General features: G+C 37.6%; 1 protein-coding gene across 4 annotated transcripts; it reads right to left on the bottom strand.

Moving 5' to 3' along the window:
- Window positions 1-396: 396 nt before the first annotated feature.
- On the bottom strand, window positions 397-14,234 carry LOC139122959 (uncharacterized). 4 transcript variants are annotated; one of them, XM_070688857.1, is made up of 12 exons: window positions 14,098-14,234; window positions 12,877-13,467; window positions 11,332-11,364; window positions 9,136-9,726; window positions 7,644-7,676; window positions 6,861-7,451; window positions 6,414-6,446; window positions 5,631-6,221; window positions 3,366-3,569; window positions 2,217-2,243; window positions 1,593-1,844; window positions 397-791 (listed from the first exon to the last, which is right to left on the bottom strand). In XM_070688857.1, exons 1-12 carry the CDS (start codon window positions 14,150-14,152, stop codon window positions 568-570), a joined length of 3,225 nt encoding a protein of 1,074 aa, XP_070544958.1. In that variant the 5' UTR covers window positions 14,153-14,234; the 3' UTR covers window positions 397-567. The 4 variants fall into 4 exon arrangements, with proteins under 4 accessions (XP_070544958.1, XP_070544969.1, XP_070544980.1 ...); XM_070688868.1 differs by lacking the exon at window positions 11,332-11,364; XM_070688879.1 differs by lacking the exons at window positions 5,631-6,221; window positions 6,414-6,446.
- Window positions 14,235-14,450: the final 216 nt, after the last annotated feature.

The raw sequence follows: 14,450 nt of genomic DNA, 5'->3' as shown, positions 1-14,450 counted from the left end.
GCATCTAGTATTCATAGCTCAAAGTAACCTCAGATTTCTTTGAATATTATTATATAAGTTTTAACTACGAAGATGAACGAACTACTTATAAATTCACCAGTCAGTGCCTATATTTGCAAGAAACAACTTGTCTTCAAAAAGTAAATGTAATTAAAAGGTGACTCATGAAGAAAGTGTGAAAAGTTTGAGCTCATTGGCCTTTGATAAACCAAGAGTAATCTCCCTTAGCCTATCGACAAGTTTGGAGTCAATAGGGACATAACAATTTATACCTTAAGGCTTGGTTGTTATAGGTTGTTATAGGACACAAGACTCACAAGGCAACAAGGGCAAATTGAGAAGCCAAAAGAGCAAAAAGGTTAATTACAAGTGAAAAAAATACACAGGTCCGACATATGATTGCAATCCCGAGGACTTTATTCCTAAAGAAAACTGACCGACCACCATGGAAATATAATGCAGACTTTAAATTCAGAATAAAAGTCCCATACCATATACTAAAATACATGCATGCTTGTATGTATTGCTTGACATTTCATCGACACAGGGTCACGTGAACTAAAGAATTTAAGGCACTGCCATGACTTCAAGTTCACAAAGGTGAAAAATTTGTTCTTTGTCGATCAGCTGCACGCTGACGTATCTTCCTGTCATTGGAGCGTTACAACCACAAGTGATGGTCAGGGTTTCCTTTCTTGCTCGCTTTCCCAGGACCATTTGACCACAGACAGGATTTTCCTCCATTTCACTGCTGTTACCGACGCGAACTTCCGCATTTTTCAAACGGGTTGCTGCAAATGAACAATTTTTTTAAAATCAGACTAAGTCTTGACTTTTGTTTCTTTTGGTGACGGTTTTGGGAAAGCTAGCGGGGGATTGAGATTACTGTTTTGTTTGAATCTTGGAAAAAAAACACAAAGTCAAGCGACCTTGGAGATGACCTCGGTAAATTATTAAGGTCTGTCTAGTGGGGCGCAAAGCATAGTAGTGAGACGGGGGCTGGCAAGGAGTGAAAGGGGGATAATACTTGGGGACATAAGAGGAAGCATTTGAATTGCAAATAGGAAAGTATTTTCCATCTGTTTTAAGTTTCTCTACAAAAGTTTGAATTTGCTCCAATGCTTACAAATACTGTATTAATGTATCATTTCTGTTTATAACTGAATGCTAAATACGAAAGGTTGGTTACATATGCCAAGTTTGTCTACAATCTCGGGATATTTGTTAGATTTTGCTTGATGAGTGCATTACTGCACTCTTTTTTTCAGAACTTTTTTAGTGGTTTCCCTTCACACTCTGCATTAAATTCAATTAAACTGTAATTTAATGTCAACTGTTTAGCATATCAACTCAAACTATATGAGTATATTCAATATTGTTGTTGTTGAAAATTGTATTCAAGTCCGGATTAAAATTCATTTGTAAACAATAAACAATGGTCACCACACACATACAAGCTGTGTTGACAAAGAGAATAATCGAAATTTCAGCTTGACAAACGGATTAGGGTAAGACACGGTAGTTGATACACAGAAGCAGAATACTGAAAAACTTGCCACAAGTTACAGGTTACGTCCCCTTAAAATACTCACAACAACAGTCCTGTCGGTTGGTAATGACAACTTGGTAGATGACGTAGGATCTTCCTAAATCCACCTTCCACCAGGGCTGGAATTCTCTTTCGGTTTGTGTACAAGACTTTCCAATCTTTAAATTGCTGTCCTTGTTTCCATCCACGGCCATATCGGCCGATACATCAAATTTCTTCTGTGCCGTTGAACTCTGACTGACAGACTTCCCCTGAGCAACGTTGACTACATTTGCCGGTAACGGTAATTCGCAAGCTATCAATGGAAAAAAAGCACCGAATGTGATACCTTAATATATTCATCTGGTACAAGTCTTCAGTAATTAGCATTTATTTTAACATGTTCATCTTGTTCGTTCAGACGTCAATGAGACGCGGAATAATCGTCATAAGAAGCCTTATGAGAAATCGTCATTGTAGGGAAGTGTATGTTATCGTCTATTACTAAAAAATGGCACCGATTAGTAAGTAAATAACCTAAAAACTGTTCAGAATTATACTATACCTTAACATGGAAGTCAATGGTCAAAACCTGAGCGACAAACACTCTTCTATTATCATGCAAAGAAACAATATGGTGGCTGGTAATAAGCATTTATTTTGTAATGACAAAATTCAACCCACTCACCTTCTGTTGTCGGTATCGTACTTTTATCTGTTCAATAGATACAAACATAATTATTCTATAATCGTGCTACTATAGACATGGTAAGCCCTGTGTAACAATTTAAGGTATGCATCTCGCGAACAAATATTCAGACCATCAAACCTTTACAATTCTTTTGTGATCTACCACTCGTGGTGGTTCATTTTAAAGCTTTTGGTGTCAGAAAACTTTTTACCGTCTTAGTTTTTCGAAAATTAAAATTTCTTAGTTTTTCTTCATAGAGTTAACACAGGGATGGCGGCCATTTTGAATGTCAAATATCAGCAAATCTGGGTAATTCGTTTCTTTAGTACCAAAATTTGCAGGATCACCCCCAATTTTTATTCCTGATTTTGACAGAGAATGGTTGAATATTCCTTGAGGAAAATTTTAACAAAAGTTTAAGTCTTTCACTTTCGAGGCGCATATACCTTAAGTGATATCATCTCTTCCACAATTTGGCACTGTTGCTATTTTTTAGGAAAAATATACGCATGACAAAATATCAAATTGCCTAATAGGTATTGAAGTCATCGTAGTACCATTGTCATTTGAGAACCTGTAAAACCAGTCGATGAGAGTGCATTATGGACCTAAGGTGATATTTACAAATTCAGCTGAATCTTCCAAAAATCAGAATGATTAACTGTGAAAACGAGAAATAAAAAACACAGAACGTTGACATATATGCCATCTGAATGTTTACGTATATCTTTCAAAGCGTTATGTAATTTTTGAAATGAAGATTGTGATACTTTTTCGAGTGAAGCATGCTTGTAAGAAAAATGTCAACAATGTTTGGTATAGCACTGTATTGGAATTATATTTCATCCGGGATAGGAATTACATAGTTCAGAGGTTTCATTAGAGGAAGAAATACGACAAAAGAAGATTTAAAGATTGTTAACATTTTGACATTTAAGAATGTTTTAAAACAATTTTGTAAAATTGTCGTATTGTGATTTACGTCAGAGTAACCCAAGAATTGCAGTTTCAGTGCCATCAAGACCATTGCACCTATTCGAACACAGAAGCTGCGGTTCATTTTAATTTAAAGTACATTCACAATATTATTCACTCTCCATCATTATCCATGCTACGAAATAGAACAATTGCTGAACGCGAACTTACCTAATTCTGGTTCATCCGTCTTTGGAGGCGGCGGTGGTGGGGCTTCTGTTTTAGGAGGCGGTGGTGGCGCTTCTGTTTTAGGAGGCGGTGGTGGCGCTTCTGTTGTAGGAGGAGGTGGTGGCGCTTCTGTTTTAGGGGGAGGTGGTGGCGCTTCTGTTTTAGGAGGAGGTGGTGGCGCTTCTGTTTTAGGAGGAGGTGGTTCATCTAATATTGAATGACAATGAAAGGACAACTTGAGCAACACAAATGATTTGGATGTGGCCACATTTCATCTAACCGGATATATAAGCAAGTTAATTTTCAAATAATTTAGAGAGGGCAAAACTACATCTGAAAGATCTTTTACGGAGACATTATCTCAAATGGAACAGTTATTGACCACTGTAACTACATCAATGCAACTTGGAGCTCAAATCTATATGTATGTACACATGCATGGATGCATAGATAGATAGATAGATAGATAGATAGATAGATAGATAGATAGATAGATAGATAGATAGATAGATAGATAGATAGATAGAGAGATAGATAGAAAGATAGACACACACATATATACCGGTACATACATACATACATACATACTACAAACATACATACATACATACATACATACATACATACATACATACATACATACATACATACATACATACATACATACATACATACATACATACATACATACATACATACATACATACATACATACATACATGCATGCATGCATGCATACATCCATACATTTCTTCATGAGTTACCTTTAAATTACATTTAGCTTATGTAGACAAGTTGCTTCTTGCAAATATAGGCACTGACTGGTGAAATTAAAAGTTATTCATTTAGTCTATCATTGAGACTATCATTCTTCGAAGTTAAAACTTAAATAAAATAATATTCAAAGAAATCTGAGGTTACTTTAAGACCGAAACTTACAAATGGTTGCAGCTCAGAGGCTTAAATCACAGCTGTAAAATAAGTTTCTAACCTTGTAAAGTGTGCGCTCTTAAGCGTTTAATACCATGTGCGCTCTGCAGTGCATCTGAAGAGTCATTCTGCCAAACGTTTTTCCTTTTCCCATTAGCTTTTAATCGTTATTATTTGTCCGTTTGATCACTCGCCAAACCTTTTTGTATTGAAATTTTGAGCCTATTGGCCTTTGGTAAACCTAGAGTATTCTCCCTTGACCTATCGACAAGTTTAGAGTCAACAGTTATATAAAAACTTATACCTTTAGGCATGGTTGTTATAGGTTGCTATAGGACACCAGCCCACAAGGCAACAAAGGCAAATTGGGAAGCCAAAAAAGCGAAAGGGTCAATTATAAGTAGAAACATACACACACACATACACACACACACATACACATATACACATAAATGCATACATACATACATACATACATACATACATACATACATACATACATACATACATACATACATACATACATACATACATACATACATACATACATACATACATACATACATACATACATACATACATACATACATACTTACTTACACTAACCATTAGTCATTTTATGCACTTTAACAGCATATCACAAACATTCAATCAATTTTGGTGATATAATTATCCCAATAGCTGACGCTGTAACATCACTTCCGTGGTGGGCTTGAGGAACTGATAAAAATGAGCCAATTTGATAAGGTGATGGTCTAAAATCCTTTGCAAGGCTGTTTTTTTAATTAGTGTCAGAATTGCATCATCTTTTGCAACACTCATTCATTTAACTAAGCATGAAAGCAGACGGAAATAAGTCAGGTTAATGTAAGTTGACGTCAAAGATCCAATAGTGTCTTATGGTCAACGAACAATATAGAGTTCTTCTCTTCCGTCAGGAGCACATGGAGTAAATGGTCTCGAATATAAAATATGGCTGAAGTCTATTAGACGGAATGAAACTTACAAACTTTTTAAAATTCTGAAAGACATACCTGAAATCTTAGCAGTCATTCAGTTGCCTATTTTTTCGGGTTCTCTTTCCTTTTTTTGTCAATATTTCTGAGTCTCTAATTCGGAATGTAGCTACAAACGAGCTTATAATTAAGGCGTGGAAATTAGTCAACATCTAGGCAGCTCGCTAGTGTGCAGTAATTAGTAATTTCAATTGACTATGTACTTAGTTTCATAGAGCCATATATCAAAGGAGTAAAGCCTCCACATATATAACAATATTTCCATTACTATTTAAGCTATGTTGTCATCCGATTTTTGGCTACAATAATAAGGAAAACGTACCACAAACACCGTCAGTACTTCTCTTCACATCACCAGTTATTTGGAGATCGGAAAGATCCCAACTAAAAACATCGCCACCGATGGAACAGTCATTGAAAACGGCTGCAACCTCATCACTCCTGAGAGCTCTGGACCATAAGTTGAAACCCGTTATACTGCCAATGAGAGCTTGAGTTGGGTCTAATTTCCCTCCAACTTTGTCCTGCTCCTGCCCTAGGGTAATAATTCCTCCTCCCGTTATGGTGTTACCACTCCTCAATCCAGAACCAGTTCGGAAGACAGCGCCATTATCATAATACGCCCAGTTGCCACCGTTTGATGACCACGTGGCACACACGTGATGCCACTGACCATCGGCAACATTCAAATCGGCTGAAAGTTTGGTTCCTTTGACGTATAACATTAAACTAGCGGCTGGATACATAACAAATTCATTATGATGGGTTGAAGCGGCGTAGGAGACCAGTGTAGCTTTTGTTCCAGGGGGACTGGTTTTTACCCAGAGACATGCTGTTACAGCTGCCATTGCCGGTATCGGTCTTAACACACGAACAAATGTGTCAGTACTTGTCAAGACCAGAGTTTTTCCACCTAGAAAATTAATAGAGTACGTGAAAAATAAACAAAAGATAGTACAGCATTAGGTGCTTCCTTCTTAACATACGTGTTGTGCAATTTTTGACCGACAATCGATTCTTGTAATGTTCAACGATGCTGCACAAATGAAGATGGTGTGGCGTTTTCAGCGAAAAAGTAAACAAAAATGGAAATACGTTTACCAACCTTCTGGGGACTCTGTATAAACGACTGTGTCGTCTAGCACATATGAGAAGGATGGAAAATAAGAGAAATGTATAATGTTAGTTAAAGTGAATGTGGAACATTATAAATCTTGTCGACTGTGAAATTACCACTGAACGTTCAAGAATTTTGTTAAACTGCAAAGTGTTCTGTAATTGTACAGGTAAATGTTTTACTGGCAATTTTGTATTGTAATGTTATAAACATACTGCATTCATAGTACCAAATTACAATTTCATTGCATATCGAGGCGTTGTACGAAATAAGCGTGACGTTATTGCGACTTGTTATTCACTTCTAAAGGAGAAGTTTCGTGACATATGTTTAATATCAGTGGACACGCTAAAAGGAGGTACGTTCTAAACGATAGCTTACTATTTAAGCTATGTTATCATCCGATTTTTGGCTATGAAAATAAGGAAAACGTACCACAAACACCGTCACTACTTCTCGTCACATCACCAGTTATTTGGAGATCGGAAAGATCCCAACTAAAAACATCGCCACCGATGGAACAGTCATTGAAAACGGCTGCAACCTCATCACTCCTGAGAGCTCTGGACCATAAGTTGAAACCCGTTATACTGCCAATGAGAGCTTGAGTTGGGTCTAATTTCCCTCCAACTTTGTCCTGCTCCTGCCCTAGGGTAATAATTCCTCCTCCCGTTATGGTGTTACCACTCCTCAATCCAGAACCAGTTCGGAAGACAGCGCCATTATCATAATACGCCCAGTTGCCACCGTTTGATGACCACGTGGCACACACGTGATGCCACTGACCATCGGCAACATTCAAATCGGCTGAAAGTTTGGTTCCTTTGACGTATAACATTAAACTAGCGGCTGGATACATAACAAATTCATTATGATGGGTTGAAGCGGCGTAGGAGACCAGTGTAGCTTTTGTTCCAGGGGGACTGGTTTTTACCCAGAGACATGCTGTTACAGCTGCCATTGCCGGTATCGGTCTTAACACACGAACAAATGTGTTAGTACTTGTCAAGACCAGAGTTTTTCCACCTAGAAAATTAATAGAGTACGTGAAAAATAAACAAAAGATAGTACAGCATTAGGTGCTTCCTTCTTAACATACGTGTTATGCAATTTTTGAGCAACAATCGATTCTTGTAATGTTCAACGATGCTGCACAAATGAAGATGGTGTGGCGTTTTCAGCGAAAAAGTAAACAAAAATGGAAATACGTTTACCAACCTTCTGGGGACTCTGTATAAACGGCTGTGTCGTCTAGCACATATGAGAAGGACGGAAAATAAGAGAAATGTATAATGTTAGTCAAAGTGAATGTGGAACATTATAAATCTTGTCGACTGTGAAATTACCACTGAACGTTCAAGAATTTTGTTAAACCGAAATGTGTTCTGTAATTGTACAGGTAAATGTTTTACTGGCAATTTTGTATTGTAATGTTATAAACATACTGCATTCATGCCTGCTGGCCTGTCTGCCTGCCGGCTTATCACGTACTTGCCTGCCTACCTACCTACCTACCTCCATATATGCATAAACACACATACAGTGATGAATACATACATACATACTACGTACATACGTACGTTCATACCCACGGATGCATACACAAATGCGTACGTACGTACGTATGTACACACACTCACACACATACATAAATACATACATACATACATACATACATACATACATACATACATACATACATACATACAGACATACAGACCGGTACATACATACTATCAGGGTTTTATTAAAATGGTAGTCTGAGTTTGAAAATGAATTGCTGCATATATTGAAGACTTCACGTAACAGTGCCATTTGTTGTTCGAAACATCTGTGCTGCACATCGGTGATATCTTTTTATCACATGACGAAACGTCAGCGACAGTGTCTAGCTGAGCATCTTTTTTGTACTGCGGATAATTTGTTTGCTGTCGTTGTGATTCATTACTCTTCATTTTTAATATCGACTTTTTTATATTTTTTTATAATGCTTCATTATTGACCTAGAGAGCTTTGTATTTTACTGCTTATATGCAAATGTTGTCCGTCTACAAACGTGTTCGTATCAAGCAATCGTTTAGAACGTACCTCCTTTTAGCGTGTCCACTGATATTAAACATATGTCACGAAACTTCTCCAATAGAAGTGAATAACAATTCGCAAATAACGTCACGCTTATTTCGTACAACGACTCGATATGCGAGGAAATTGTAACGAATCAAATATGAATTGTCTCATAAATACACAATATTTAGAATTGTATCCCTTTTTGACATCGACAACTCAATACAATACAAGCTCTTTTTAATTCCCTGTGTTTTAAGGTGGAATGCGCCTTCGGGATAGATATTCGGACTCTCAAACTTTTACAATTTTTTTCTTATCTACCACTTGTGAGAGTTCATTTGAAATCTTTTGATGTAAGAAAATTTTCCGCCGTCTTAGGTTTTCGAAAATCGAAATTTCATTTTTCCTCATGGAGTAAACACAGATATGGCGGCCAGTTTGAATTTCAAATATCAGTAAATCTTGGGTAATGTGTTTCCATAGTACCAAAATTTGCCCGGTGACCCCTAAGTCAGCATTTTGAAAGATGATGGTTGAATTATTCCTGATATATTGAGCAAACGTTTAAGGCTTTTTACATTCGAGGCGCATACTACCTTACTTTCTTTCAAATTATTTAATCCGCAATAAACTAAGAACTTACCACATACTCCATCCTGACTTTCAGTGACATCACCGGTAATTTCTAGATTAGAAATATCCCAAGCATAGACGTCACCACCGATGGAACAGTCTTTGTAGACATTTTCTACCTCAGCCACACTGAGTGCTGTAGACCATACATTAAAACCGGTTACACTACCAATAAGAGCCTGTGATGAGCTAAATCCCCCTCCAACTGCGTCCTGCTCTTGACCCAAGACTAGACTCCCTCCTCCCGTTATGGTTCTTCCATTCTTCAATCCAGAACCGGTTTTGAAGACAGCACCATTATCATAATACGCCCAGTTGCCACCGTTTGATGACCACGTGGCACACACGTGATGCCACTGACTATCATCAACCCTCAAGCCGACTTGAACTTTGCCTCCTTTGACGAATATGGCTAGGCCCGCGGCCGGATACATAAGAAATTCGTTGTAAGAGCCTGAAACAGCATATGATACCAGGGACATTTTCGGTCCAGGACCACTGGTTTTTACCCAGAGACATGCTGTCAACGATGACATTTCAGGTATCGGACTTAACACGCCTACATAGGTCGTTGGACTGTTTAACTCAAGCGTTTTTCCACCTGTAACAAAAACAAGCTAATGTATATTAGGTATCGACTGTCTGTTATATCAATGTATGTGGGAGTTAATTGCGTTTCCTACACACCACATCTACGATTACCATGGGAGCCAAACGGGAAAGACGTTTAGGTTCCGGCTTCAAAGCAAAAACGAAACGACCTGGTAAATATGTTATAAGAGCAGATTCCTGAGAAACATGGTTGACATTCTTTGCTGACACGAACGGGTTATTAAAATATGAACAGATGTAAGCGCCAATATTAAGTTTTTTTCCGCCTATAAACAGAAAGATGGCTTCCTGAAGAACGATTTAGACTGATGGCTTGCTTGCTCAGGGGAGAAAATGTGTTATGTGATAGCAGTTCAGTTTACAAAGACTTTCAGAGGAAGTCTGTGTAAACTAAGCTTCAAATGGAGTCTCCATAAGTTATATATAGACTTAAATAATATTGTAAAACTTTGGAAGTCAAAATATCTATTCGCTTAACAAGAATTGTTATCGACCTATTTACTGGAAAGCGATATCTTCAGGACTTATCATGATGCAGTCGGGAATTTAAATTTGGGAGGAACATCACTGAAAAGTAATTGTTATCAACGAAGTAAATGGTGCGATCAATAAGCCCTACCTGTAAATGGAATGCTGAGAGACAAAAGCGTATACGTAATTAAAATTGCAAACAATTGTTTGATGAAATCTTTGTGCAGCAACACTGCACAGTGCAGCAAACATGAACACTCAATGTAATTTATACGTAACCGTCACGTGACCAGGTGAATAAAAATTCATGGATTGGTCGATCGAGTGCCAATAGCAAAGGTGCGCGTAAATCGCCACCAACGCTAAAATATTACAGGTTATTCAGAAAAAGATAAGAAAGTTGAGTGTAACGAAAATTATGATCTCACAGAGACATGTTTTTTTTTCCTTCACATTTCCCTGCCTTGCTCGTCCATAACTCTGGGGACAAATTTGGTGGACAAATCATCGTACATAACATTATTATACATCCACAATCGAGAACAATAGAATTTTGCGTGCGCTAAAAAAGCCGTACGAACGCCCTTTCCATAACACCTTTAGTTTCAAGGCGCCCCATCCCCGGAGGTTGTATCTGCGCGTTCACTGTTAAACGGTTTCAAGGGACTCATTGGACGATTGCCAGAATTCGAACATGTCTCGCGCGCGCTCTGTACGTACGTGTGTAGTGCACACAGTACCCAGAACTTGCAGAAGCGCGTCCGAGATAGCGTTCTACACTTGCGCTATAAATCGGAAGAAACATTGTTGGCATTGTACGAAAACGGTTATTAGTCTGACAATTTGATACCCCAGGCACGAATATAATATATGCAATAATAAGATTAATATGCAACAGGTCTGACCTGAGAGCGAGCGCAGCGTAGGGTATATTGTCATTGATGTTTTCAGGCAATAGTATGTATTGTATTGTATTGATTTTAGGTTCTTTCTGCTAAATATACTTGTTATACAATTTTGACCAACAATCAATTTTTGTAATGTTCAACGAAGCTTCACAAATGAAGGTGGTATGGCCTTTTTGAGCGAAAAGAAAGCGAAATTTGAAACACAATTTACTAACCAGTTTGGGATTCTGTATTAACGGCAGTCTCGTCTACCACATGGCAATAGGATGGAAAATAAAAAGAGAAATGCAAAGATGGAAAAGTGAATGTGGAACAATATATATATCGTGTCAGCCATTAAATAACAATACACATTCAAGAATATGTTAAACTGAGATGTGTTCTGTACTTGTATTGGTAATTAGTATATTGCTGGCAATTTTGTATCGTAATGCTATAAAGTACTAACATAGTGCATGCATGCATACATACGTACACACCTACCTACCTTTATACTATGCATACATACATACATACTACATTCATGCATACATACGTACACACCTACCTACCTTTATACTACACATTCATACATACATACATACATACATACATACATACATACATACATACATACATACATACATACATACATACATACATACATACATACATACATACATACATACATACATACATACATACATACATACATACAATGTACATACATACATACATACATACATACATACATACATACATACATACATACATACATACATACATACATACATACATACATACATACATACATACATACATACAATGTACATACATACATACATACATACATACATACATACATACATACAGACATACAGACATACAGACTATCAGGCTTTTATTGAAATGGTAGTCTGAGTTTCAAAATGAATTGTTACATATATTGAAGACTTCACGTAACAGTGCCGTTTGTTGTTCGAAACATCTGTGCTGCACATCGGTGATATCTTTTTATCACATGACAAAACGTCAGCGACAGTGTCTAGCTGAGCATCTTTTTTATACTACGGATAATTTGTTTGCTGTCGTTGTGATTCATTACTCTTCATTTTTAATATCGACTTTTTATATCTTTTTTTAACTTTGATAATGCTGCATTATTGGCTTAGAGAGCTTTGTATTTTACTGCTTATATGCAAATGTTGCCGGTCTACAAACGTGTTCGTATCAAGCTATTGTTTTGATTGTAACTCCTTTTAGCGTGTCCACTGATATTAAACATATGTCACGAAACCTCCTATAGAAGTGAATAACAAGTCGCAAATAACGTCACGCTTATTTCCGACAACGCCTCGATATGCGAGGAAATTGTAAAGAATCGAAAATGAATGAAACTGTGTTTTAAGGTGGAATACGCCTTCGGGACAGATATTCGGACTCTCAAACTTTTACAATTTTTTCTTATCTACTACTTGTGGGAGTTCATTTCAAATATTTTGATGTACGAAAATTTTCCGCCGCCTTAGGTTTTCGAAAATCGAAATTTCATGTTTCCCCATGGAGTTAACACAGATATGGCTGCCAGTTTGAATTCACAATCTCGGTAAATCTTGGGTACTTTCTTTCCATAGTACCAAAATTTGCACGGTGACCCGAATTCTCGATTTTGAAACATTCCTTGAGGAAAGTTTGAGCAAAAGCTTAAGGCCTTCACATTCGAGGCGCACACTACCTTAATTTTCTTCAAATTCTTTAATCCGGAATAAACTAGAACTTACCACAGATATTATCCTGACTTTCAGTGACATCACCGGTAATTTCTAGATTAGAAATATCCCAAGCATAGACGTCACCACCGATGGAACAGTCTTTGTAGACATTTGCTACCTCAGCCACACTGAGTACTGTAGACCATACATTAAAACCGGTTATACTGCCAATAAGAGCCTGTGATGAGCTAAATCCCCCTCCAACTGCGTCCTGCTCTTGACCCAAGACTAGACTCCCTCCTCCCGTTATGGTTCTTCCATTCTTCAATCCAGAACCGGTTTTGAAGACAGCACCATTATCATAATACGCCCAGTTGCCACCGTTTGATGACCACGTGGCACACACGTGATGCCACTGACTATCATCAACCCTCAAGCCGACTTGAACTTTGCCTCCTTTGACGAATATGGCTAGGCCCGCGGCCGGATACATAAGAAATTCGTTGTAAGAGCCTGAAACAGCATATGATACCAGGGACATTTTCGGTCCAGGACCACTGGTTTTTACCCAGAGACATGCTGTCAACGATGACATTTCAGGTATCGGACTTAACACGCCTACATAGGTCGTTGGACTGTTTAACTCAAGCGTTTTTCCACCTGTAACAAAAACAAGCTAATGTATATTAGGTATCGACTGTCTGTTATGTCAATGTATGTGGGAGTTAATTGCGTTTCCTCCACACCATATCTACGATTAGCATGGGAGTCAAACGTGAAAGACGTTTAGGTTCCGGCTTCAAAGCAAAAACGAAACGACCTGGTAAATATGTTATAAGAGCAGATTCCTGAGAAACATGGTTGACATTCTTTGCTGACACGAACGGGTTACTAAAATATGAACAGATGTAAGCGCCAATATTAAGTTTTTTCCGCCTATAAACAGAAAGATGGCTTCCTGAAGAACGATTTAAACTGATGGCTTGCTTGCTTGCTCAGGGGAGAAAATGTGTTATGTGATAGCAGTTCAGTTTACACAGACTTTCAGAGGAAGTCTGTGTAAACTAAGCTTCAAATGGAGTCTCCATAAGTTATAGACTAAAATAATATTGTAAAACTTTGAAAGTCAAAATATCTATTCGCTTAATAAGAGTTTTTTATCGACCTATTTATAGGAAAGCGATATCTTCAGGACTTATCTCAAAGCAGTTAGAAATTTAAAATTGGGAGGAACATCACTGAAAACTAATTGTTATCAACGAAGTAAATGGTGCGATCAATAAACCCTACCTGTAAATGGAATGCCGAGAGACAAAAGCGTACTTAAGATTGCAAACCATTGCATGATGAAGTCTTGGTTCAGCAACACTGTGCAGCAAACATGACACACCCGGTAATTTATACATAAATGTCACGTAACAAGCTAAATAAAAATTCTTGGATTGGTTGATCGAGTAGCCAATAGCAAAGGTACACGTTAGTCGCCAGGAAAGTTAACATAATACAAGTTATTCAGAAAAAGATAAGAAAGTTGAGTGTAAACGAAAATTATGATCTTACAGAGACATGGTTTTTTTTCTTCACATTTCCCTGCATTGCTCGTCCATAACTCTGAGAACAGAGTTGGTGGACAAATCGTCGTA

This window comes from Ptychodera flava, chromosome 2, assembly GCF_041260155.1.
Source record: "Ptychodera flava strain L36383 chromosome 2, AS_Pfla_20210202, whole genome shotgun sequence".
Lineage (NCBI taxonomy): Eukaryota > Metazoa > Hemichordata > Enteropneusta > Ptychoderidae > Ptychodera > Ptychodera flava.
Note: the sequence above shows the minus strand (reverse complement) of the source record. Positions and strands in the feature narration are given on the sequence as shown.